The sequence below is a fragment of the Amblyomma maculatum genome, chromosome 1, assembly GCF_055883805.1.
Source record: "Amblyomma maculatum isolate TAMU_Amacu chromosome 1, ASM5588380v1, whole genome shotgun sequence".
Lineage (NCBI taxonomy): Eukaryota > Metazoa > Arthropoda > Arachnida > Ixodida > Ixodidae > Amblyomma > Amblyomma maculatum.
In genome coordinates this window covers 344,362,840-344,390,450 of record NC_139344.1, presented here as the reverse complement: position 1 = coordinate 344,390,450, position 27,611 = coordinate 344,362,840, and the positions used below count along the sequence as shown (strand labels likewise).

Below are 27,611 nucleotides of genomic sequence, written 5' to 3'. Positions count from 1 at the left end.
ATCGTGCTTTGGTTGTTCAGATAATAATAGATGCGCCCTATCGTGGCTGATAGTTTTAAGCGCAGATTTTCTTTGTTCACTGAACTAGACACACGTAAGGGCCTCGTTAGGAGACAAAATGAGTCCAGTTCTTCTCTCGCTCAAAGATGCTTTCTACCAACACAATGTAAGAAGACTTCAGATATTTTTTTGTCATTAATACAAGGCTGCGCACACTTAGAGGTTCGACTACAAACAAGAACTACGGTTAAGAACGAAAATAAAGTTCAAGATTAGTCCCCAGTGAACTTTATATATGATGAGTCCCATAATTTCATGTTTTCCATATGCATTATATAGGCAGCATATGGAACGTATGGAGGGGATATAGACTATATGGACTGCATATGAAAATAATATGTGGACTTCGTATGACCACATGGAAATTATATGTAAATATTATGGAAACCATATGGCCATGCTATAAAAACGTATTGATTTCCACGTATTTATCCATATCATAAGGACTTCATATCCTATAATTCCACAAGATCGGCTCACGTGGAAGTTTTCCGAGCTACATAAAGCACATATGCATTTGTCCGATTTACCGCTTTCATTCGAGATAAGGTCTTTCACTCATTTTTTTTTCTCATCGCATTCTTTGGTGATACGTTGATGGTGCTGATATTTCGGTAGTAACATACGAAAATATCACCGGAGAGCTACGCTTCAAGCTGTCTAAGAAATTCTCGTGGTATAGGCATCGCAAATAATATATATACAAAAAGAAGGCGACTGGCGTTGCGACTTATATCATTGCATGCAGGCGTGGGGCCATAGCAAGCTCATGAACGAGCCAGAAGGAACGGTGCCGATTTCGTGCCGCGAATGACTCACTGAAGGAGCAGGGACGGGACCGGAAGGAACACCATTTCGTGCTCAAATCGTCTCAGAGACTTCAGCGCCCGGCGCCGCGTGCGGCAGCTTCCGACAGAGCTTTGGCGTGTCACGAAGTGACTCCCGTCTAATGATGCGGTGGCCGCCGACGCTGCCACTACTGTTTTCCGAACGCGCGGCGTGAACATCTGCTCGGAAGTGAGCGTCGATAGACTGTCCCGATTTCCACGCTATTGTGCACGGCCGGTCGATTCTTTCCGAACTGAGTCGCTGACTTCGAATCCTGTCGTGTGAGCTTGTAACGACGCCTCTTCCATCGTCAGAGAAATAAAAAAAAAAAAAAAAAAAAGAAAGAAGAGCGAAGGAGAAAGGAGTAAAAGAAAGAGACGAGAGAAACGGGGACACGCATTCTCGGCGTCCTCAGAGTCGTGTGCTGCGTGATGTTCGGCAGCTCTTGATCGGCAGGTCTATGCAACATTGTTACACAGCATTAATTGATGCCTCAGCGATCGTTTAGATGTTGTGGCGTATACGTACGTATACGTACACCAGCACTACGTGATGTCGCTTTTATTTTCGCACATTTTCATGGGGCGAAACGCAAAAGAGGTATGTGTTAATAGGACGTTAATTGGGCCAAGTTAGTGAGATTCAGCGCGGAAACATGGCACTAAAAACAATGAAAAATGAAAAACTCTGCAGTGTAGGGTTCCAGAGTGATCTAGAAGTTCTGCATCGTGCCCGGGCGTTTTCGCATATCGCCGTCATCTGAATGCAGACGTCACCCGTCAGGGGATCTGACCTGCTACGTCGGGCTCACTACAGCCATCATGAACGTTTTTAAGCGAGGCGCAAAATAATACGAATCGACGTCATCAAAAGGATACCCCATAAACTCGTGCTGTGCACAACACTGAAATAGCACGCGTGCAACGGTGATTAGCTATACACACGCAGTAATACTTGCCAGTGGCCCCATATGGACATAAATAGACCCAAGCTTATTCTGTGTAAACATCCTCCTATTTTTAGTTTTAATAAGTCCTAAATGTATTAATTTGTTACCGCATATAAATGTTTACATGTCTGCAGCTTCTAGGACTTCCCTCAAGGCACACGATGGCGGTTTCTTTGTGTAATATTTCGCCACGATAAATAAGCAGTACAGTTCACTTCTGTGTATCTATATGGCAACAGTTTGTTCCCTCCTGAGCATCATTAAGCTCCCGAATTGTGCTAAAGCCTCTCCACTAAATTTTCATTGTGTTTTCGCCGTGTTTTCTTCTCCTGTCTTTCAGCGGAATCTGACCTTCACCAGAAACTTCCTCAAGAACTTGCTCTCCTATACGTTTTCGTGCCACTGGAGGCGCGCCAACCGAAGTAAAGTTGTTGCAGAGATGATGATTCTTTGCAAAACACTGTTTACATAGCGTGTCCCGAAGTCGGTTATAGCAGCTCACTGACGTGCTCTCAGTCGTCATTAAAGCGTTGAAAACGACCCCTGGTGTGAACCAAGGGAAGAAAATAGCGAGCGGATCTTTCTTGCGCCAGTTTCTCTCCCCTCCCTAAAGCCCTGCTCCGTGCTGTTTGGTTGTCGCCGCATTTAGCAAACGAATCACCTATCGAAAACAACAGACTACTAAACCACCGAAGGTGATCCTAGCGGCTCATAAACTAATAGTAAACTTCCTCGGCGCAAGGTTGCATTTCAAATGCGGTCGTATGTGCCGCATAGACTCCCTAAACGAGTGATGACGTCATGCTTTTAAGAGCAAAACATGGAGCCGCGAACAGGCACTCGTTATGACGCTCGGCATACATTTTGTCCGATACTATACTGTTTTCCGGGTGCAGCCCAACCAACCAATGAACACATCATCTGCAAAGAAAGTGACCATGCACTTCTGGGCGCCCAGTGCAGCGTGACATCGTCCAGGAAGCGAAGACCTTCCAAAGGAGCAGTTCCACCTCTCGAAGTCCCGAAGCCTGCGCGAATGCGCTCTCCTCTGGAATTGTTGCGCTTTCGATCTCGAGCGCTTCCCGGGAGGTCGCATTTCGTTCCATTGCTCGCCCGCCCTCATACCCCGCCGTCTCGAAACTTCTCGGCAGTACAGGGGGAGTTACGAAAGGCTTCCGCGAGCGTGCTTTTCTGACCGCGAGGACTGGAAGCCGTCACCTTCGGGCGTGTAGCATCCACTGCACTGCGGGCAACTTTTGAGACGAAGTATAGTGCAAACTGCTCCATTGTTCACAGTGCCACGCGCCCTCCTATCGCTCTCTTCAAATTTTCTCTATTTTTGTCGTGGGGTGTCTCGAGCTTACAGACTTCCTCTCTCGGGTCGTGAGCGAACGGACACATTGGGCACGCGATGTCCAGTACCAGACTTAATTAGTTACGGCGCGAAAGATATAATCTCATTTGCTTGTATCCGGGGCGTCGAAAGTTCTGGAACTCTCCTTTAACGGCGACCTTTACAGCTTGAGAACGAACCAAGTATGGTTGTATGATGAGGTAAAAACACTGTGTCTGTGCAAAATTTAAATAGTGCGGAATAAATTGTTATTTAGAGTCAGAAAGTCACTTCGACATCAAAATAGCCAAAGACGTCGATATAGTCTGCCGACGTCAAAACAGCTTTGTGCAAAAAAGTTGTAAAGCTTAAATGTTAGGCCTCGTCATTGCGTCACAGCATCGAAAACAGTGAGCCAAGAGTAAGAGGAAAAAAGTAATAAAAAAAGAGCAAAAACGGTAAAAGAGAAGAGATAAACAGCCAAAATAGAAAAAGTTGAAACAGTAAAAAGACAAATACGAAAAGGAGAAAAAGATAAAGAGACAGAAAAAGAAACAAATGATTGAAAAAATGGCAAATTAGTGCAAAGAGTCGAAGGAAAGGCTTTCGACTTCCGCAGTTAATATAGATCTAAGAACCTCCAACGAGCGTTTTAAAGTCTCGTTCTTCCCTCATACCATCGCTGAAAGAATTACATGCCTGCAAGCGTGGTCAGCTGAGAGGCGGTGCACATGTTTCCGGGAGTCTTGATAAATTACAGGGAATACCTGTGTTATCTCGTGCGCAGTGTCCGCTATAGTGTTCATGTCTCTGTTACTTCGTTACTCTCTTTTGTACTGCATAACTGTTCTTGGATCTGTTTCCTGGCTACTCTTGCTGCAATGTCCTTTGTTTTTCATGCTTTTATGATTACTGTATCCAACTCATGCCTAAGGCCTGTATGTAATATATAGAGCGGCAGTGCTGGGTAAATAAAGTAAAAATATGAGATGAATTCATGTCCATTGCAGCAGCAGCAGACAATATATAAATTGAAAGTATAGGCCTCTATTTAAAGGGACCCTGATGACAAATTCCAATTGGCCCGTGCAGATAGACCACGGCCTTCTATAGACAAATACAGCTCTGTCCTCAGTAGCCAGGGGTGAAGCCGAAGGATATCGAAGCATTGATCGGGGGCAGGCTGCGGTCTGGAGACTTTGATTTGGCCTTCCCTACGTGGCACCTGGTGTACAGGGGCTCGGCATACGGCACGGGCTTACGATTTTCAGTGAAACGAACTCATGTAAGACGACTTGGGCGTCAGAAAGGAATTTATATTATTTGCCTACGGTGATATCAGTACATGCGTGGTGAACGCCTGCCGAGCTTAGCGCGCGCGCGCGCACACACACACACACACACACGCACGCACGCACGCACGCACGCACACGCGCGCATGCACACGATCACAAAAAGTGCTTGCTCGTCATCAGTTATTTAAATTCCCAAAACGTTACTTAAAATTTAGGAAACGCTAATCACATTACACGTTGAGAATGGGATATCATTAAAGTCTGGAGTCCAGCCGCTGGGCCTGATTCTTCAAATCCGTCGTTCCTGCTCGCCACATACGCTGGTGCACCTGGCGATGCTGTTTATTCAACCGCCGTACTTCAGTGGTCGCATTCTCCGCTTGCGGGGATTTGCATCCACGGTAGGTGCACACACGACGTTACTTCTGACTACGTTCCAACCTGATGCGCGGAGCAGTCAAAGCACGTCTGCATACAACCAAGCACTTGCGGCCACATCATGTGATAAGCGCCGTTGCCACGAGCCAACTCGGCCATGTCAAGTGGCCTCATGACGTCAAGCACTCCATTGACCAATGAGCGAATTTCATGAAATCCAATGCCGTTGGAACCCGCTTTTGTGTGTGTGTGTGTGTGTGTGTGTGTGTGTGTGTGTGTGTGTGTGTGTGTGTGTGTGTGTGTGTGTGTGTGTGTGTGTGTGTGTGTGTGTGTGTGTGTGTGTGTGTGTGTGTGTGTGTGTGTGTGTGTGTGTGTGTGTGTGTGTGTGTGTGTGTGTGTGTGTGTGTGTGTGTGTGTGTGTGTGTGTGTGTGTGTGTGTGTGTGTGTGTGTGTGTGTGTGTGTGTGTGTGTGTGTGTGTGTGTGTGTGTGTGTGTGTGTGTGTGTGTGTGTGTGTGTGTGTGTGTGTGTGTGTGTGTGTGTGTGTGTGTGTGTGTGTGTGTGTGTGTGTGTGTGTGTGTGTGTGTGTGTGTGTGTGTGTGTGTGTGTGTGTGTGTGTGTGTGTGTGTGTGTGTGTGTGTGTGTGTGTGTGTGTGTGTGTGTGTGTGTGTGTGTGTGTGTGTGTGTGTGTGTGTGTGTGTGTGTGTGTGTGTGTGTGTGTGTGTGTGTGTGTGTGTGTGTGTGTGTGTGTGTGTGTGTGTGTGTGTGTGTGTGTGTGTGTGTGTGTGTGTGTGTGTGTGTGTGTGTGTGTTTTCACGAGGAGGCTCCCAATGATATCGAAGTTTACTGCGGCGTTTCAACCGCTGTCCCAGAATAGTAGCGGTTTATGAGCTCTGCATTTACAACCCCAAACGAAGCGTTTCATAATTTCTCCGTTCAGCAAAAACAAAAGGAGGAGTTACAAGCGGATCAGGGGACTTTTGGCGTCGCACGAAGAGGGTAAGAAGTTGCACTTACAAAGTAAATATAAATGCGGAGAAGCTGTTTCGACTTTCCAGCGGATGACCGCAAAAGGCAGCGTTTTGCTGCGGTCGTGCATCCTTGATTTCCAGGTTAGCGCTCGGCGAATGCGCTCTGCACGTGGTGTTCCCAATCGCGGGGCAAAAGCTTTCAGTGTCAGTGCAGCGGCGCATAACTGCAGGTCAGGGCGCCAGTTGAAACGCGGGCGCGAGGTCGAAGAGGAAAACCTTATGAGGAGCTTTTCAAAAAGCCCTTCAGGTTTTATGAACCGCACAATCCGTGCGATATTAGCGATCCAGGTAATACGCCAGTGAGTATGTGAGCTGTGGCATTATACATCCGGCGGATATGCAACAGAACCTCAGTTGTTTGCTGTACTTCAGAGTGGTAAAGTGGGGAGTTACGCCCTACGCTGTAAGATTTATTTGATCTTCAATTTAATCAATAAATCAATAATCGATCGACAGTTCGATGACTCAATCATTTGTATTTAGAAATGTACGGAAACAGAGATCAAGCCCATCAGACAGCGAATCTTATCTTCCCAAAGTCTCTGCTATAGCTGAAACAGAAATAAGAGTATGCATTATTTGAGTTACTGGACATGGGATCTTTAATTAATGTTTTCTCCTTCTTCGGCGCTACTTATAATTTATTAAGGTCTTGGATACTACTTTGATTTACGGGAAAGGAGGAAATTCATGTCACGTGACACGGTGCGCATGTACGGTTGATTCCCAACGAAAGCAATACCACCTCGTGAGCCCCTATCGTCCTCTCCTCTTCTCCTAACGGCCACCCTCGAGGCTAGCCGAGCTAGCGCGAACTGATCTCCGCTTGAACTTGCAACACGATATCGAAAACGAAACCCGTCGCCGACGGTCCGCACTGCTGCAAAGCGGCGGATGTCCGCCGCCCACGGCAGCAGCAGCAGCAGCACGCTCGTCCTCAGCGAGCGCTCCACCTTCACCTACCTGCGTGCCTTCACGCGACACACCGCCAGAGCACGCTTCCTGCGTGTCTCAGTCGTGTTTATGCAACGCTTCCGCCCGCCTCTCGCACGCAAACTATGTTCAGGCACGACGCGGCAGCGCCCGGCCAGAGGACTCGCGTAACGGAGACGGGGTGTCGCGGGGAACGGGTTTCTCGGTTCCGATTCGACAGTGGCTCTCTCTGACTGTCCGCGCAACGCCACTAACTCTGCCATGGTCCAGCGCACGCAATGTCGCCCCGAGATAGAGCAACGCGAGGACTTTCCCGCCAACGGGATGTTCTCACGCAGCTCCGAGGGTGCGCGCGATGTCCATAGGGGCCTGGCTCATAGGTTCAAGTCAGAATTTATTTACCGTTGACTTACGCGCATATGTGCGGAGTATAACATAAAATGGCAAAAGGTCTTCGAGAATCGTGATGTGTAGCCACTTGCGCCAAGGTCCAGAACAGAAGGCGCCCGAGCTCAATTAACGCTCTGCGCTGTGTCCCGGTCAGCCAAGTCCACGCACCCACGGCTGTGGACGAAAGCGATCTTCGTAGGGACCGCCGTATGCTGATTGGAAGTTGGTAGGCCCCGTGCAGCGGCGAGGCACGAACAGGGAGGGAAAGTATCGAAGCTGGTGTGAGGTCCCTGGTGATTCCGCTCGAATCGAGCCCTTGGCACGCGGTGTTATTGAACCTGAGCGCTATTTCAGAGAGCATTAGGCGCCCATGAGAAAGGCCGCCCTTGCTGGTTTCACTTCCGCACTGCAGGCAGTTCCAGATAGGAAGCCTTCCTGAGGCGTCAGCACGTTACACACACTTTCTGATTCTTGTTCAACAGCTCAGTACGCCGATAAGAGACCCAAGTTTGGAGGACACTCAGAGTAGAAAACACAGGTCTGGGGCGTTCTTGTAACACTGGCAGTATATTCGGCACGTTTCACTGCCGTACGCTGACAACATGATTGTGTCTAGAAACACCCGAGTGACTTCTTTGTTTGATTCATTTCTGAGCTGCGCCTCCGGCTGTCTTACCCGCGAACGGCAAGACGGAAAGTGGTGCGCCGCGACATGCATATATACCTCCATTTTTAATGTCCTAATCGAAAACTATCACAAATAAACTAAATCTCAGCAGGAAATTATCCAACAAACATTTGCAATAAGAGTACACTCCTGTATGAGCCACTCCTGCCAGTCCCTCGCTGGTTTAGAGAAAGTTATTGCAGGCTAAGTACTCGAAGAGGACGACGATAAGGGACAAAGATCACCGCATCACGGGCACCCGTGGCGCAATGCTAACTTTTTTCTGCTCTCCACCTGGCCTCTTCTCGCAGTCTTAACGTTCCTCTAAGTGTTGTTCGGTAACACACTTTCATCGAGTAAGGATGCCGCTATCTCTGTTGCTAAACGCTGAACAAAAGAAAAAGTATAGGTTTGGTTTGGTTTGTGGGGTTTAACGTCCCAAAGCAACTAAGGCTAAGAGACGCCGTAGTGGAGGACTCCGGAAATTTCGACCACCTGGGGCTCTTTAAAGTGCACTGACATCGCACAGCACACGGGCGCCTTGCTTTTCGCCTCAATTGAAAAGCTGCCGCGAGGCCGGGATTCGATCCCGCGTCCTTGGGAACAGTAGACAAAAAAAGTATAGATTATAGTGCGTTTAGAGTCCGATCAGACACGAAGCCTCCAAAACCCACCTTATTTGGCAGAGTGAGCAAGGATAGCTAGCCGTGCCTGCTGACGCAGTGACAACGCTGGTCCATGACTCGGGAGAATCACGCTATCAGCCGTCCATAATCAGAATATGAAGATTGCCTTGAGGTAACAGCTGGTGTTCAAACCATTACCTACCTGAGCAACTGTTCAGCAAACCCCAAAATTGATGCAAATGCGTTTGAAATAAAGAGGCACGTATGTATTAATTCCGGCAATCAAATATGAAATAGCAAATAGAAAAGTAACACAAAAAAAGAGTGATAAGGAACGACATAATTAAGAGAGAACGTTAAAGAAAGACAAATGCGCCTAAGTCAGTTTCTTCAAAAGGAAAAGTTATTATCCGGTAACTGACCGCTATATAGACCTTGCCTGCCACGTTGCAACACTCTACACCTCGTGATTCTGTTTGTATAGAGGGAACCGTATCTATCGATCGCGAACATAGCGCATTCACCGCCAGCTCCTCAGTCCCACAACTAGGTGTACAGCCATCCCTAAGTGGAACCGGTATGCGACGCAACTAAATCCCTCTAAACCGTAAGCTTGGAGTGGCGATGGTCAGCCGGAGGCCGGATGCGGCGCAGGTACCAACCAACAGCCCACGCAACCACCGACTCCGGCCAGCAGACTCTGCTTCGCGCCACTAGACCACTCTACCAGCCACCACCAGCACCGCCACTCTCGCAAGGTCGAGGTCGTTTCACTCGGGTCCCAGGCGCCGTGCAGGGCAGCCGTTCGCTCCTCGCCCAGAGGACGTCGTCCTCCCCCGTCGGCCTTGCCGCATTCCGGCTACGTGGTGCATCGTAATTTGGCAGCAGCGCCGCTCCCGCAAGATCGGCCGTTCAGATTGTCCCCGCCCACTGCGCTCGAAGGGAGGAGGATACCGGCGGGCGGACAAAGGAGCCCTAATAACGCCGCCCTTGGATATGTACGGGCTGCAACAGGCGAGTCACTTTCCGGCGGAGCTTTTCTTTTCTAAATGAGCCCAGAATAACGGTCATCTCTACTCTGCAGCGGTCTTCAGTATAGGAGAGGAAGGTCAGATCAGTGGGTGAGCCTTTGGTTACTCCACCGTCTTGACTCCTCACCATTAGTCTGAGAGAGACCAAAGGAAAGCAAGGCGTAGGGAGGTTAATCAGAGTTAGTACTCGCGTTTGGCCTCTACGTACTGGACAAGGCGAGGCATACAGGTCGTTTTCACGTGAACAGGATTTATAATGCCCGGGCGTCTCGTATAACATCTGCTCAGCCCTTCAAGAGGTTAGGATCACTGCGTAGCAAACAGCCTTCGCTTCTCTTCAGACGACTCTATTTCGCTTTGCCCGCGCTATGCTTTTTTCTTTTAGCCGGCACATTAGTGTAAAGGCCGACCCAGAGAAAATCGTTGCAATTAACCGTACGCACAGCTTACGCCCACTCCCCCTTTTTTTAAAATGAGACCAACTTTGTGCTAGGTAGGAATGAATTATAAAACGGTCGGGCAAAGCTACTATAGTGCTTAGAACTAGTTTCTTCCTCCTGCAGGCACAAGACCATTCAAAGAATCATTTGCATCTCACTAAGCGTTTAGCTCTGACATCTTTACCTTCTCCCGGCCAGCAGACCACACGGATCGCAAAAAGAAGACGTAGAGGTCACAGTACCTCATATCGCAATCTCCACTGAAGCATGATGTCCTGCAACGAGACCGACCCTGCTGTGGGCGTGCGCGCCCACTCGAGTGAGCCTTTAACAAAAGAGAGAGGCGAAGCCAGCCTCGCCGAGCGAATCGGCGTATCACTCTCAACTGCGAACTTCGCAGGTTCTTCCTGGCGTGAAACGGCTTCGCTCCGGCAGAGACGCTGTGAATCGTTCGTTTCCTCTCGTCGCCGAGGAATGCATGAAATCAAGGCAGAAAAGCTAAACTAGTTGGTGTGTCATCATTAATTGAAAGAGACTAGCGCATATAACTACGAAACGGAAAGAGAGAGAGAGAGAGAGAGACTCTTTAATGAAGAACAGAGACTCTAGCCGGCGTTTAAATTTCGCTGACATGCTACTCTGTGTAGGAAGGAGAATTGGGGAGGAAAAGATGGAAGAAGGAGACAGGATGAGCTCTAAACATCAGCTAAAGTTTCACTGCGACAGAAAGGTACATAAATGCACTTCGGTAGCGCATGCGCACACCGGATCTACAAGCAAAAACTAATCAAAATGACCAAAGCGCCACCGAAGTGCATTTATGTAGAGCCTTTATCAAAAGTTTACAGCCTAGAGGGTCTATACTTCTGAGCGATACTATGTGGCTCGTAATGCATTCCCAGGTTTCCATACTTGTTGAAGGCAAGGCTTTTCGTCCTACCCTCTCCAATGGACAAGGACAATGTTTGGACAAGGTTTTGGTCTGCGAGGAAGAGAGTGCCATTTTTCCCCTTGGCAAAGAAGAGGAAGATGAGAAGAAGAGGAAGTTGAGACGTGCCTGAGAGTAGAAGAGGAAGTGTTTTCCGGTTCTTCTTACAGTTGGTAGTGTGCGCGTGTGTAGTGTATCTTCTCCTGTGTTTGTGTTTGTTTGCGCCACATATCTGAATACAATGGCTAGGACTTCCACGATTATTATTACAGAAGTCATATTATAAGGCTTAAAAGATATCCCTCTGGGCTGTACACTTTTGATAAAGGCTGTACCTTTATGTCGCACTAAAACCTCAGTTGAAGTTTAGCGCTCGTCCTGTCTTCTATGTCTGTGTATATAGTTACATGCGCTAGCCTTTCGAATGAATTAAGGATGCATGAAGACTAGTCGAAGCCGGCTGGCGACGTCGGAGACGTGTTTCTGGCGGATGTGGCGGTGGGATGGCTGCTTAGAGCGTATCGAACATGCAGGGGAAGCGTCAAAGCCTCCGCGTGACTGGTCATCGACCCGTAGGCTGCGTGCTCTCTTCGCCGGAGAGCTCACCCAGTGTTTTCCATGCAGAATATGGCTAGAATGCAAGGTAAAACTGTGAGCTACAGCTAAAGTAAAAATGGGGCAAAGATGAAATAAAGGCGACGCACAGCCGAGGTGAAATACGAGTCGACACCAAAGTAAAGACGGTGTAGAGCCAAGAAAGAGTACGAGATGAAGCCGCCGACGCAAGGCTAGCAGAAATGAGTAATAGTTGGCCTCTCTGACCAAAGTAGAGTGCGAGCCTCCCGCTCTTGGCCAGCGCGAGGGAACATTTTCACCCGAATAAGAACTGTATTCCTACATGACTTCAGCTTCTGAATTTCTCGAGAGTGAGTTTTGGTGCAGAGTTTGTCTGAACGCTTGAAGAAGACTGGTTTAGTATGTTGGCGAGAAGCAAATATTCTAGAGAAGCTAAATATTTCAGTACGTTCACAATTTTTTAAGTTTATAAGTCAGCATAATCTGTAACAGCCTCAGTCGTCTATCATATATATATAAATGCGCCATAAAAACAAAATTGAGAACCTGAACGGACATGCTTTTAAAATATAGTTGCTCATGTCTCATAAAAGCAGCTGATGGCTTGTGCTGGCGGCTGTCCTTGAAATACGTACAGCAGCACCATAAGTCCCATCATAGGCGAGAGAAAAATAAGTAGAAGTAGCGACTTGGATCAGCTTTGCCTGCTGTGCGCGCCACTTAAAAGAGCTCGCTACGTTTTTCAACACCCTTCGGTTAGGAAAATGCCGGACCATCTCGCGCCGCAACCTGCCTCAGTTAATATAACGTGTTAATGTAGAAAGACGGGCTAGCTGGTCTTGGACACAGGACAAAGGAAGGAGAGGCGCAGAGAGAGAGAATGCAACTTATCCTTATGAACCGGCGTACCACAGCGTCCGCAAGTTAGCGTCTCGGAGAAGGCTACAGGCATATTAAAAAAAAAAAAAATTAAATGCAGTTTAGTTTCTTTGGTGGACTGGATATGCACACACGAATCACCCTGTATTTGTGGGCTGTTGTCAGTAGCTTAGTATTCCACCATGAAAAGTATTTTTCGATACACTGCATGTAACAGCAGCGAATGGCATCAGGAGCCTGAATGAAACCAAAATTCAATGAAAATCAAACAGAACAAATGCATATAGGCAAAGACTTGCCACACTGAGCCTCTAGCTTTACTTCGTTTTGATAATTCAAAGCATGCTAACTACGACGACTCTGCAGAAAACAGGAATCATCTAGGAAGTTTGTTGCATGGGTTTGGTGTAATGAACTCGAATCCCCAATTTTTCTCCGTTTTTATAAATTACAAAATTGTGGAATGAAGATTCAGTTTGGTTTAGTTCGTGGGGTGTAACGTCCCAAAGCGACTCAGGCTATCAGAGACGCCGTAGTAGAGGGCACCGAATATTTCGACCACCTGAGGTTCTTTAACCTGCACTGACATCACACAGCGCACGGGCGCCTTGCTTTTCGCCTCAATCGAAAAACGGCTGCAGCGGCCGGGATTTCGAGCGCCCTATAGTCACTGCACCACAACGGCTACATTCACTATGGTAGCGGATTGTGCTAGTCGGTGGTGGAACATGCTAAGGGGCTATCGTGTTTGTCCGCGTCCCTCTCCATGTTGTAAAATGAAATCAAATTTACACTGAACAGCCCCCAACTCGAGTCTTCAGTATCGATGCCCGACGCGTAACCTAAAGCCAACGACGTCGCGCCGAGCAGCGCGGGGCGGCCGCAGCCGTCGGTTGCCCCGAACCGTCCTTGACCGACCTTCCCCTGTGGCCGCGGCCGAAGACGTCGCGGAGCAGCTTCGCCCCAGGCACAGGCCGCGGCAGCCGAGGGAGCGGCCCCGCCCTCCGGTTGGATGCCTGGCCGTACAATGTTAGCGACCCGTACGCCCACTGAACGCTGCCGCCGGGACGTCGTGAGTCAGACGGCCGGGGCAGCACAACAACAACGCGGCAGAGCAAATGCCGCTACTTGGCCCATGCATGATGCACTGCGCTCTCGTCGTCTGGGCCGATGCATGTCCGCATCGTGGCCCTGCATCCTAATTCCTCTCGATTACAATTAAGAGAAGCGCGACCTTCACAAAAGTTCGCCGTACCAGAAGGGAACTGGCGACGGCTATAGCGGGCGTAACTGTTTAGGGCACTGAAGAGTTGAAGGGTTCATTGTGCCCTCTAAGAGCGGGCTGCAAGCGAAAACTTCATTACAGCTAGAACAGATGTGCTTCCTGGCGCACTTGTCCGTCAGTGTCACCTCGACATATCTGTATACTATGAACGCAGCATAGCGCCGCACAATATACGTGTAACAAATTCACTACGTTATATAGCTTCCTAATCCCAGTTCACATTCGTCGCGCAAGTAACACCGGCAGTGGACCTACATAGATAGCCGACCCTTTCAAATACACCCTGGGCATAAACAAGCAGAAAAGGCCTATGAGGGCCAGTCCGGACACACACACACACACACACACACACACACACACACACACACACACACACACACACACACACACACACACACACACACACACACACACACACACACACACACACACACACACACACACACACACACACACACACACACACACACACACACACACACACACACACACACACACACACACACACACGCACGCACGCACGCACACACGCACGCACGCACGCACGCACGCACGCACGCACACACACACACACACACACACACACACACACACACACACACACACACACACACACACACACACACACCGATCCTGAGCTGTTCGCAGGACGCCGATATGGCCTATAGATTTGCGATTCGCAGCGTTTATTAACTGGTCGACACGTACAGTAAATTATACACCTTGTAACGCTTTAGCCTCAATAAAATCGTCGCGCGCTGTGAAATAAAGGTACGGCTGTGTTCCGCGAAATATTCAAGAGCGAAGAGAGAGCAGCAGGTCAGACGAGTGACACTGCATGCACCGATGACCAGTGCGAGAGAAAATTTCACCTTTCATAATACACTCTCGCTTGTTATATTACGCCTCCACAAAATAGCATACGTAAACTTATGACGCCTACAAGAAGGCGCGCAGTGGTCACGTGGCTGCGTTCATGCCGGTGAATTCTGCGAAGCCTAGCATACAAGCAAGAAATGTAATCGTATTGAATGGACTCCCAGATGCGGTATGGTATATGGGGCTCCACGTCCAAAAACGACATCGACTAGCAGGGGCGCCGTGTTAGGGCTACTGCGGCTCCAGAAATGTCGACGAACGGGGAAGCATTAGCGTGTACTGATACCGCACACTGGACAGGCGCCTTGCTGTTCGCCTTCATCGGAACGCAGCCGGAGCGATCGGGATCCAACCCGTGCCCTCCGGATCAGCAGCTGGGTGCCTTGACCACTTGGGCCACCGCGGCGGGGCGCCCATATTTCGTTCGCCGAGATATTCATGCACTTTCAGGCAATCGCAAAAACATATCATCGTTTTCTAGACAAATAGAGATAATTAACGCATAATATTCGAAAATATTCATGCTTTCGAATAGTCGCGCATTAGTGGAATGCATTGCCACGGAGATTTTTACTACGTGTTCACGCTCAAAGCCACCAGCATGCGGCCCTGTCTCTCTACGTCGCGAGATGCGACCAAGTTTATCTCCAGTAATCGCAACGACGTGCATCTGCCCTCACATTGTTCGAGATTGTTGTAGCAGCTTTTGACGCCTTATCTGGAATGTTCGTAGTCAGCTTTAAACATCAGCGCGACCTAGAGTGGCATACATTGTTCTTCAACGCCTGCACGTCACGATTGTTGCTATTGCCTCCGCAAAGCTGGGCATCATCCTTGACTCCCGGACTGTCACCAGTACAGGACAATATCAATAAACTGGAAGAAAGCTGCTTTAGTTGCTTTAGCGGCTGTCCTCTGTGTGTTTTTCCTTCTTGTCCAGGCTCCTTCGCGCTGTGTTTTTCGTTAATAATAATTCATTAACTAGCCCGCACTGAAGTTCTTAGTTTATTTGTCAATCAAAAAAAAAATAGAAGTCACTGGTTTATTTTTGAAGCGCAGTTTCCCATTTACTCGCTATAACATGGAGGCGAGAGAGATAGGATAGCCGGTAACTGAAGAAGGAAAGCGCCGGCAGCCCTCAAGGGAAGCCCTCCGATCAGCGTCGTCACCTGGCTGTCACGCAGAACGTAGCCCTTAATCCCCTAGTATGGCATCGCAGATGGCTGGCAAGTGGATGGTCGTGAAAAGAGGCAATGTCATGATAGTTGGTCGACGCCACTGACTGGGGGGCCTCATTTGAGATATGTGTCTGCCGCTTGGTTCGTTAGTCGTATCCGACTATAGCGGAACATTTTATTTTTGGCTATGTGTCAGAAGGCAAATTACTTTTGAGTACTAAACACGCTCCGCTCCTTGTATTAAGTGCTAACTTTGCATTTTTCTCAGCCACATGGCCAGTAATATAAATTGGTTCACAGGAAGGGAAAGGCGCAGTAACTGTCACACTTGCTCTGTGGACACCCGAACCGCGCCGTAAGGGAAGGGAGGGAGGTGGGAATGAAAGTGGAAAGAGAGAAAGAGGAGCCGTAGTGGAGGGCTACGGAGTAATTTCGACCACCTGGGGATCTTTAACGTGCGCTGACATCGCACAGCACACGGACGCCACTTCGTTTCGCCTCCATCGAAACGCAGCCGCCGAGGCCGGGATCTGCGTTTCGATGGAGGCGAAACGAAGTGGCGTCCGTGTGCTGTGCGATGTCAGCGCACGTTAAAGATCCCCAGGTGGTCGAAATTACTCCGTAGCCCTCCACTACGGCTCCTCTTTCTCTCTTTCCACTTTCATTCCCACCTCCCTCCCTTCCCTTACGGCGCGGTTCGGGTGTCCACAGAGCAAGTGTGACAGTTACTGCGCCTTTCCCTTCCTGTGAACCAATTTATATTACTGGCCATGTGGCTGAGAAAAATGCAAAGTTAGCACTTAATACAAGCCACATGGCCAGTATTTTCTTTTTCAGACGTTTCTCAGGGTATAGTTTGAAGTCTAGGGAGTGAGGGACCCGCGGGCGTCCCATTTGTTACGTCGTCAGCTACGCAACAAATTTGCCCACAAATGGTATTAGAGAGCACGGAAGAACCATCTCCCGAACGCGGCGATGGTTTGGAAATTGTCTCCAACACAATATGCATAATTTTCCCGACCAGGTCGGTAATTACCAAAATAATTAATAAGCCACAGAACAGCGCATAACAATAACGCTTTGAAGAAGAGCGAAAATAGCTTCCTCTTATCCTATTAAAAGGTTTACTTGAAGCTTAGGGGCAACGAGCTTTTGCACGGAGCAGGCATCATTGGTCGCTGAAATTTCCCGCCATCTTCCCCACATACATGTTTTCGGTGGACCTGTTATGAGGCAGCGCCATCTCGCGCTCTTACGGAGCATCCAAGTCCGGAACAGCTTCCAGGTAACTGTTCTAGGTGGCGCTTTGCCAAAAGGGAAGAAAGGAGCAACCGGCTTTAACGGCGCGCGTAGTTTCGAAAAGAGCGCGCACACATTGATCGCTGAAGAGCAGAAGAGTCGAAGGCGCAGCTCGCCGAGAAGGTAGGTAGCATGCCTATAACTAGCGCTACTCACCGGTTGATGGAGGAAGTCGTGTAACGTGTACTTGACGGCGCCACGGCTCATCTTGCAGAGGGTCACAAACTGGGCATCGCGGGCTTCTTTCTCCCTCAGCACTCTGCATCGAAGAAGGCATATCACAGTCTGAGAACGATTTTTGACAGTTGCTTTAAAAGGAACTGACATGCCGACTCCAAAGCGCACTGCAAATATTAAAGGACGGTAGAAATCATTACCAAAATTGAGTGAAGGCTACCTTAAGTTTGTTTTACAGCTTCTTAATTAGGTATTCTTGTATGGTCTCAAATTGTGCTAACTTAAAAAAAGAAAACAATTAAACAGAACGGTTGCGAGGTGATGGCTAGCCAGCGATGCATATCCCGCAACCTTACCCTTCTGAATCTGATTGCGCATATTTCCACGACTGATTGTACTTCACGATTAGCAGCTACACAATCGCTCCTTTCGAATAAGCAAAAATCTGACAATGGGCCTTCTTTGGTGCGTTGAAACTTTATCGGACTTAAATTCGCACCACTCGGGCATCACAATTGCCAACGCTTTCATTTTTTAAAGCGCATTGTAGTGCACAGCAGCGTGAAGAAGTTTACAGCTAAAGAGCTGTAATTAACGTATATGCGGTATTTTCGGGCTCCTACAACGTATATATGTTTTATGTCCACTCGTATCTGTTCCTAATCTATATTACACGAGCTATGTTCTCAATTACGAGTACTTATCATTATGCTGTTACTTATATTTCAACCAAATCGACTGTTATCGATGTAAATTGGCAATATGGCTTTACAGCAATGTAACCACAGCTGGCAATGTAGCTTTACAGAATGGCACTACTGTAGTGTGAAGAAGCTAACCAATAGACTTTTCTTTTTTTTTTTTTTTTTTTAGCAAACCAAGTTGTCATGTTCATTAGGCACTGCAGACTTACATAGAAATGAAGTGTGGCAAGGTTTAGCTTGCTTTGGTTTTAGGTATTAACGTCCCATTGCGACATCGGGTATAAGAATAGCTGCTTATGTGCGGTCCATAAATTTCGACCAGCTAAGGTTCTCTATACGCGCGCCGGCGTCGCACAGTAGAAGTACACAACCATCCTGCGTTGTGCACCATCGAAATGCGGCCTCCACGGCTAGGATCGAACTCGTGTCCTTGGGATCAACAGTCGAGCATCCTAGCCACTGAGCAACCACGGTGCACACGTTTCAAGAAGGCATTTATGATAAAATGCAGAGAGAGAGAGAGAGAGAGAGAGAGAGAGAGAGAGAGAAAGAGAAAGAGCTAATGAGAAAATTTACAGCAGTAAATAACAACAGTTCACACTAATGAAGAAGACGAAATGTGAAGAGATGTTGAAACTCTATTTGAGCACATCAAACAAAATAGTCCAGAGGATAGATCGTGCAGGATTTTGCAACCGAACTCTTTTTCTTTCTGTTTCTGTACGCACTTGGATGCGAGTGGACGCAAGGATTCTTTAAAAACGGAGCAAAACGCATCTGTATTTGTAGGATGAGTTAGGCGCTAGCCAGGATAGCTGATGGCCCTTCCGACCGCCTTATCACCTTCTCTCCCCATTCACCGCTTGAATGCTTCCAACAGAGATGTCCTGAGGTACTCAGATACTCAGTGATGTCCTGAGATACAGATGTACATTCTACGGCACTGTCAACTAGCACGCGAAATCGAAATTCGCCCTCCTCCTCCGATGCTGGCCGGAGACGTGGATCCACGGCCTCGCCGTGTGGGACATTTCTTTCCTTTTGCTTTTGACTACGTGTAGGGTCGGGTACCTCCGCTAGGGGAAAAACAAAAACAAAGCGTCGCGGTATCACGAAGCAAGCTCAACGACATCTGTTAAACGTACTCATTCTCCTAACTACATTTATGCATTGCAGCAAAGCCAGCTTTCCAAGCAACAAAGAGTTTGTGTGGGAAAGCCCAATCTGTTTTATGGCCTAAGCTCATACTTCAAAAGTGTACCATTGTCAAACACTGCGACAAGGAGAACAGCTAATTTGACAAAACATAGCAACTGTGAATCACAAAGGTGAAACGTTTCGATTTGGCAACAGCTTTATTGACGTGTTCAACAAGGCCGTATATTTGTAGCAGTAGTCCAACAAGTGACGCAAAACGCCCCCATAACGCACGAATAATTTAAGCACGCCTAACACAAGGTATAGTTTTCAACGCTACCTAGTTTCTCTGTGGCACTAGCGAGAATAAAAGGGCAATAAAATTAGAAATTAATCTATTACTGTAATCGGCGCCATATTACTCAGAAAAAAACAAATACAAAAAAGAAACGCCTGCCTAACACGTGCATCAGGAGTAAGATACAATAATATTGTGTTACTTTGATAATTCGACCAATTAAAGTAAGGTGCTAAAGAATGTTTGCTGGTGATGCTGAGGACATGCTTTCCTAATATATGTGGGTAATCCTTTGTGTGTTTCGTTGGGGCCGCCTAATTAGGCTACACTACAAGCATTTTCAGATATATAAGGGTCGTCATAAAATGACAGAAAAAAAAAACAAAACAAAAACTTAGGTATGAATCATTTACATGCCAGTCTATCGTTCACTGAAGACAATAAATGTGGGCAAATTGAAATATTTTAGCGATGTATCGACGATGTGCTCTAAAAAAAAAGTCTGTCATTTGTTTTCCAACTGGATTACTGCAAAATAACGTGGCGGGAAAACAAACAATACTGACAAACAAAAAGGCATTATTTCATACTATATGACATAATGCACCGCCGGGGGATAACTAGCCCAACAGTTTACAGGAAACCAAATAAAGGATTAAGCACGTTCTAATCATATCCTCAGCATTATCGCGGAAGAACGTTATGCTGCGCAGCCTGTAATAGACCAAATAATCAAACTAACAAAGTTTTTTTTTTATTCCTTATTGAACGTCTTAGAGAGGCTTGCTTTGGAAGCGTTGGATAACCGAGGACAGTGTGTAAACTATCTCTAATCTTTGTCGCCCTTTTACTTACGCTAAAGCCGCTGCTCGCGCGCAATGCTGCGACGCTACTCTGAAAGCTACATTTCCAGTGAGTTGTACTCAAATTATTCCCGCGCTATGGGAATGCTTTGCGGCAGTTCTGATATTTCTACAGGAAATATATGACCCGGTTGACCACATTCAGAGAGCCGATGCCAATTCGCAAACTTTCTTCTCAGCAATTTGCTATGTTTTGTCAATTCGGAATTCGAATGACACACCTTAGAATGGGCTTCACCACAAAAATGATAATGCTCAGAAAGCTGTCTTACTTGCAATACGCTGATGTACTTAGGTGAAGGGGTACATTGGTTGTCGCTGTGATCAAGGAGAATACAGTGAACTGAACTGTATTAGTGTCCATATGGAAATATCAGTTCAGAAAATAAAACAACAAGGTGACACGCGTGTGAGAAACCACTACTCAGAGAGAAGGACCAATTTATGCCGTTTATGCGGGCCACGTCAGCACAGAGGCTCGGATGCCAGCGTAGAGCATGCATGAGGAGGTCTGGCTCTCCGAAATGGACGAGGTGAGCTGCCTGGCCCCATGCGCTTTACACCCCACCGGCTTTCTGCATTTAACAACCTACTGAGAAATGTTTTTCCACCCTTTAATGCACAAAACTTCACTCACGGTAGGACGACTCGTTGAAGCGATGCCTGATAATCCTCGTACTGGCTCCACAGCAGCTTGGTGAACGCGTTGCCTAAAAAGAGAAGAAAAAATCCGCGTAAGTATGGGAATGGCACAGCTAAAGATCACCATCAAGTTACCGCAGTGCGTCCTGAACACAAACTGAAGAAAACTGTAATTGCAAAGTGGCTGCCTTGCGCATCAATCAGCAGAATTAATACAGCTTTTGGTGCAGTCATGTCTCAAAGGCAGTCATTTCTTCAGGCAACGCAAGCCGAGACAGTAGTAATAGAAAGTGAGTCGAGATGACATTGCGCGCCTTTTCGCTCCTTGCTGCCCCCCTCACCCCCTTCTTCCTCATCGCTACTGTGAAGCATGTCCACTTTACACGGTAGCCATGCACCGGGCCGTTAGGGAATCACCCTCAGGTGATGCATTATTCCGCCCGCGTAAGACCCTGCACCGTCTATGGAAGTCGTTCTCTGGGTTCTTCCCATGACAGGGACAATTTGCGGCCTCTTCCTCCTCTACCATAAAGGCGGAGAGGGGGATATCCTTCTCTTCACTTTTCCACCTGCTTGCCACGGCAGGTGGTTATATTAAATTCAAGCCTTCCCCATAAGATAGCGCGTCGAGAAGCAACTTTGTTGTGCTGTTTATGGCTCGATGTTGCTTTCACAAACAAGTATACTTTCAAGGTTAGAACGGTAGACACCTGCCAGTGAAAATTGTGGCTGTGAAGAGACAATCGAACATCTCCTATGTGAATGCCCTGCATTTGTGAGTGAAAGACAGGAGCTGCGTTGTGTGCTGGAACGCCTCGATCCGCATCCTTTAACGGCGGATAAGATCAGTGGACCGTGGCCAAGCCAGTCGACTGCCTTCAAGGCATGCAGGGTACTGTTTACTTATCTAACAGCTACCGGCTTGAGTGACAAACTCTGACTGTGCTTCACGTCCCTTTCCTCCTCCTTTCTTTAATTTCCTTATCCCTTTTCTCCAGTGTACTGTAGCCAACCGGAGGCCTTTCTGGTTAACATCCCTGCCTTCCCTCCTCCTCCATATCTATCTAACTGATTCAATCATTTGAACAATCAGTTATTGTAACTCGTTATGTAATTACACTCAGCGCTGACGCTGTAGATTCCACAGTAGAAAGCAGAGCTTGTATGTCCAAACAAAAACTACGCAACCGTTTTCTTTGTTAAAAGAAAAACCTAGCTCAGATTAAGGCTTAAAGTACAGTTAACCTAAAACACAGAATGACACAGTTAGAAAATGCGGGGAATAATGATTGTGGTGGTCAAACTTTATTATCTAACAGATACAGGATAGGCAGCCTAGACGGCAGCCGGAGTCCTTGGACCCGGGCGGCGTGTTCGGCCAGTTGGATTAAACCTAGCTGAATCTCAGGGTTTGAGCTTAACAGTACAGTCTTCTAGAATTCTTCTGTTTCTATCTCTTGATTTATATCTTACATTTCAGAAGACGTTCATATCATATGTACAGTATACGATCTGCTGATTCCTAACATAGTTTACATCAATCTGAGAATCGGTTCGGGTGCCAATTGCTTAGTTAGCCGGATTCGGAAAAAGTTCTTGTTTGTAAACGTCTCAGTTAGTATGATAATGAATAAAAAATGAATTGATTGATCGATAGACTAATTGATTGATTGATTGATTGATTGATTGATTGATTGATTGATTGATTGATTGATTGATTGATTGATTGATTGGAGTTTCCTCAAAAGACGGTCACCTGACTTAAACACTGCTATGACATATGTTTGTTGTTATTTGCTATGACATCACTGAGCCCCTTTCTGGAGAAATTCCCAAAGATAAACGTTGAAAGCCATGCCCAATTACATTAGCGTTAGATTTGTTTTGAGAAATAGCTTTGGACAAACTGCAGTTATATCGATGAAGTGCTTGGGTTAACCTTACCACGTATGTACATCTCAGCCTAAAGAAAACGCATGGAGTCGTGGTTTGCCCAGTGGCTAAGCTGATATACTACGAGCGCAACATTGAATGTACTGGTGATTTTGCTGTCACGTTTATAGATTTCTATTTTTCAGAAATACGTGAAATGCATCCTAGAAGTCTGTTCAGGTGGGTTGTCCAGCAAGGCGGACGTAACGAACAGGTGCGGACATAAGTAAACGGAGCACGCTTTTCCGTTCAAATTAAAATCATGCCTTCTGCAGTGGAGATAAGAATACAATATTTGAAAATGAAAGGGCACTGGTGTCTACTACCGGTTCGTACATAGCCCGATTGTCAGTTTCAATTATGCAATGGGTGAAAAAGTTTAGAAGGAAATTGTGTGCTCCAAGTTACTTTTGTCTGCATTGTACGCTGTTGAGCTTAGCGATTAGACGACAATTAACTGAAATAAATTAATAGACTAAACGATGTTTTATTTTAAGGAATATTATTACACGGGAAATAGAGGGCTATCATCATGAAAGATATCATGTCTCCTTTCTAAATTTTCTTAACCGGCTCTGTAACTAGAGGTATCGAACGTCAAAATTAAGCATCGGGAAGCTCGATGAGTTGGCTTTCACGCATAGCACATTTGCAAAATGGCGTCGCTGTGCGTGGTATCCTCGCCTAAATGATGTTAATTACTTCTGTATTATTTAGATACATCCCCCCCCCCCCCCCCTCGTCTGTATCCGGAGCAAAGAAAATGGCAAGCGACGACATTTTATAAACGTGCGATGCGTGGTAGCCAACTCAACGAGCTTTCAGATGCCTATTTTTGATAGCGATATTTCCATTCGAATTGCCGATTGCAAAAAAAAAATTAAAAGGGAGATCCGCATTTGATCGCAATTAGGTCTGCTACAGCATTCAGCAGAGGCCAACCTTTACTGCGAAAAAAGAAAAAGGTTGTCGTCAGTTTTAAAGCTTCTGAAAGGTAACTCTATTAAAACGTTGAAAGTAATGTGACAATAATAAACAGAAAAGTGAGAGTTTTACCAGGGTTTTAAGCACACCTTCGAAACTCCCACGTGTGGAGCGGCACCTTGTGCACCAGTACGAATGTCATGCGCGTGACGCTACTTGTACACGCACCAAAACCATTACCATGGAATAGCTTAGCTGCACTAAGTGTGACGTCTCGCACTGGACCTGTTGACTATAACGTGTCTGCGTTGTTAACCACAAGTGCGCCTACCTTCTCAATCTTTCACGGGTATCTATAGTGGAATTTGGCAATCAAGGTTTAAATCTTCTTTACATTATCTGTAGAATAATTGGTCGGCTGTTTCGGTACTGTACAATGCGATTCACTGCATAACTCGGGGAAATCATTAAAAAAAAAAAAATCTGTCTGACCTTCTTTTCAAAACACTTCCGACGCGTCCATAACCTACGCAGAAAATTATAGAAGTATTCTTTACACTCAACACCTTCCCTTCATTTCGATGTTCAACTTCTCCCTTATTTGATTGAAAAGAAACACCACAGGATTTGTCGAGCGGTTTTCCAAGAGGCGTAGTACGGTTTCCGCAGCAGACGTGCGGTCGACCACTGCCTCGCTCACCGCGCGCTTCACGAACGGGAACAGAGCAGAGCGGCAGCTTCCAAAGAAGCTGCACGAGAGACCGCATGCATGAGAGATTATGTCCGGGGGCGTCAATCGCTCGAGGCTTCTCCGCTTCTGTTTTCTTCATTACTTCTTCAGTTACCCCCCGTCGAACCTTAGACACCCGTGACGTCGTCGGCGACGATTAGCGGACTCATTCGTTACATACTTCTGGTGCCCAAGGCGGCCCGCGTGGCCCCCTTGGCCGCTGTAGCAGATTGGATGAGATTAAACAAGATGGATTCGCGACTTACTGCTTATACCCGGCCGCGCGCGCTTATTCGGGGCGTCCGAGTTAATTTCACAAATCTGTTATGAAGCACGCCAAGCGCACCTCAGAAGGTCCAGCATAGCGTTGCACATTTGCTTATTTTCTTCCTTCCCCGACCTCCGTTCTTGAGACCCCAGAGGAGCTCCTTCTGGCGCGATAAGCTCCATCCGTCTTTGGGACGTCACGAAGCTTTTTGCGAATGGCGCACCCGCCGACGCCACTCGCGAAGTGTCGATTGGGTCGCGCGGGTTCTGCTCCGCGTACGCAGGGTCCCGTTCGATGCATACACTCACGACTGGCTTTGCTGGCTGGAGAGCAATTACAAAGCTAAACGACCGTTAGAGGAGCCCCTCCCCTTTTTCCCTTTCCTCGTCTGTCTCAATTATTTCTTTCTTTATATTTGCTTACATTTCCCAAGCGCCTCCCGTCTTTCTGTTGGTACTTCAGAAAGAACTGCCATCTGCGTCTTAGCGACAAACATGTCTCCAGAGCAACGTCGACGGAACTCGGTGGTAAGCTAAAGCCCCTCAATAAACTAAAAGTAGCGCCAACATGTGAAGTTTGCCGCCCGCCTCCTCTCCTGCGCTCTCCGTCGTCGTTCGACCCTCTCATTGGCCGAGCGCCGTCACGTGCGCGCGCGCGCTTTTTTTTTTCTGGGCGTGCAGCTTCCTCCTTTCCAGCGGGGCGGGCGGCGCGCGCGCGGCACATATCGCCGTGTGTTTTGCTGCCACGCGGACTGCTACTAAATCGTTCCCGCTGGCTATTTAATTTTTTTTTTTTCAAGCATGTTGCGCTCTTTGGCCGGCGGCTGATAGAAGCACGGTGGTGAAGGCGAGTTCAACCAACGCAGACATCGCGTACAAATGGTGTCACGCACTGACAGTTGAAACCGAACCGTTTCAGCGCAAAATATAAAAAAAAAAACTGCTACCACGCTTCTCAAGTTTCACGGTAGCTTACAATTCAGTCCAACCTGCAAAGAAACCACACAGACTGCAGCTTCCGCAGCCTAGTTAATTTTTTTTTTTTTTCAAGCATGTTGCGCATCTTTGTCAATGGCTGACGGACTCAAGGAGGTGAAGGCAAGTTAAATCGACGCCAAAATCGTGTACGTATGGTGACACACCATGGCAGCTGAACACGACACCGTGTCAACGCCAAATATAAAAAAAAATAACTGCTCCCTCCCTCCCCAAGTTTACCGGTAGCTCACAAGTCAATCAAAGCTGCAAAGATTCCACACAGACTGCAGCTTCCGCCGCCTATAGTTAATTTGATCTGCAGGTGAAGTTGAAAATACATGGAAGACAGCTGCTGCCACACTTCTCAAGTTTACCGGCAGCTCGCAGTCCAGTCAACGCTGTAAAGAAACCATACACAGACTGTTCCAAAATTGTTCCTGTCCGCCGCCTAGTTACAAATTCTATAAAGCATGCCGCTGAGTGGTCAAATGTGACGAACTACGGACACACGGAGATGACGGCGAGTTGAACCAACGCCGAAATCGCGTATATGTGATGTATGACACTCACAGCTGAAACTATTCTGGCGGGAAATCCCTGTCAACATTCGGTTATTATGTTTCAGCAGTGAGTAATATTTTAACCTGATCACATTGCGACAAAATGCAAGGCTCTGGTGAGACCCGGCGCACGGCCGCCTCGATCGGCGCGCGCGCGCGGCGCTGATCGAGACGGCTGTGAAGGGCGCCTGCTCCGGAGAGCGCGCGCTAGTCGCGCACCCCGTAGGTGGAGCCACGGTCGAAATGCGAGAGGAGGAGCGGCGCCGCCGGAGGAGGAGAGAGGAGATGGCGCTACTTTTAGTTTATTGAGGGGCTTTATGGTAAGCGGCTTCTCGCTTCACCAACTGTTAAAGGAACGGCGGCAGAAGACACGCATGTAGCGTATTGCATTCGGTGAGATCATTAGAATGCCCCGAGCGAACATCTCGGATCCATCAGAGTGGCAATTCGACGAGTCATCGTAGGAACGGTACATATGCTAGCTATCAAAGATATAGGCGCTAGACAACCCGCCCTCTCTTTAATCTCCAAGTGTACTTTTTTTTTTTTTTTTGAGGATAAGCGACTGCGGTATTTATTAACTGTCGCACCCTTTCAGTAGTTCTCTCCAAGCCATATTGAAGAAACGGCAGTCCGGCGTGTAGGCAGGAACGAGAACGACTTGCTCTTCCTTTAAAGGAAATGAGAGGGTGCGGACTGGGAACGGGACATTTTGGAATATATTTATTAGTTCGAAAGCCCAAATGCTAAATTCCAGGGCCTAGTAAAATCGTCTAGCGTTTGCGTGTACGCAAACTGACCGCTCCACGCGGCAGCACCGCCCTCTCGGTCTCGCCTGGGGAACTACACCGGCTTCCGGGATAGTACATGGCGCCCCGTCCGATCTAAATCTCGGAGGCAAATGTAAACACCGCGGTGGGTACCCTCGCTTGTTATAATCAGGTTTAAGTGAGGTTAAGCCTCCCCAATTTTTCTTTTTTGGTGCCATTTATTATCTTTATTTTTTATTGCTCTTAGTTGTTTTTATGGTTATTTTTGGCTCCTAATCCGTGGAGGAAGAAATTTTTCTGTAAGGTTCGCATAGCAATTTCAGTTTAAGACATCTAAGAGCGTGACGCCACTATACGAGGAGTCCCTTTTTGCGTCTAGTTTGTCAGTCATATACCAAGGCTTGTTCTAAGTCAAAAACAAACACAGAATACCGCTGTTGACAAAAGGGACACCTGCTCACCGGACGCATGCCGAGTAATCGAAGCACGCGACGTGGAAAAAAAAAAAAAAAAAGAAGCCCAACACCTTTGAATGCAATACCAAAATTATGTCCTTCAGCTGCAATGAACCTTGCTCCCCGCGCCTGCAGTGCTGTTGTGTATTTATGCGCTGGGGCGTTCTCCGCATTATTTCCCGCTCCCTTTC

General features: G+C 47.4%; 1 protein-coding gene across 1 annotated transcript in view; it reads right to left on the bottom strand.

The window, feature by feature from the left end:
• The window catches only part of LOC146207648 (uncharacterized), a 629,022-nt gene that overhangs the window by 335,142 nt on the left and 266,269 nt on the right, over nt 1–27,611 (bottom strand). The window contains exons 6-7 of the mRNA XM_084589405.1: nt 20,800–20,872; nt 17,140–17,242 (exon numbers count right to left, since the gene is read on the bottom strand). Coding sequence (XP_084445531.1) covers nt 17,140–17,242; nt 20,800–20,872 — 176 coding nt within the window. The remainder of the gene's footprint in view (nt 1–17,139; nt 17,243–20,799; nt 20,873–27,611) is intronic.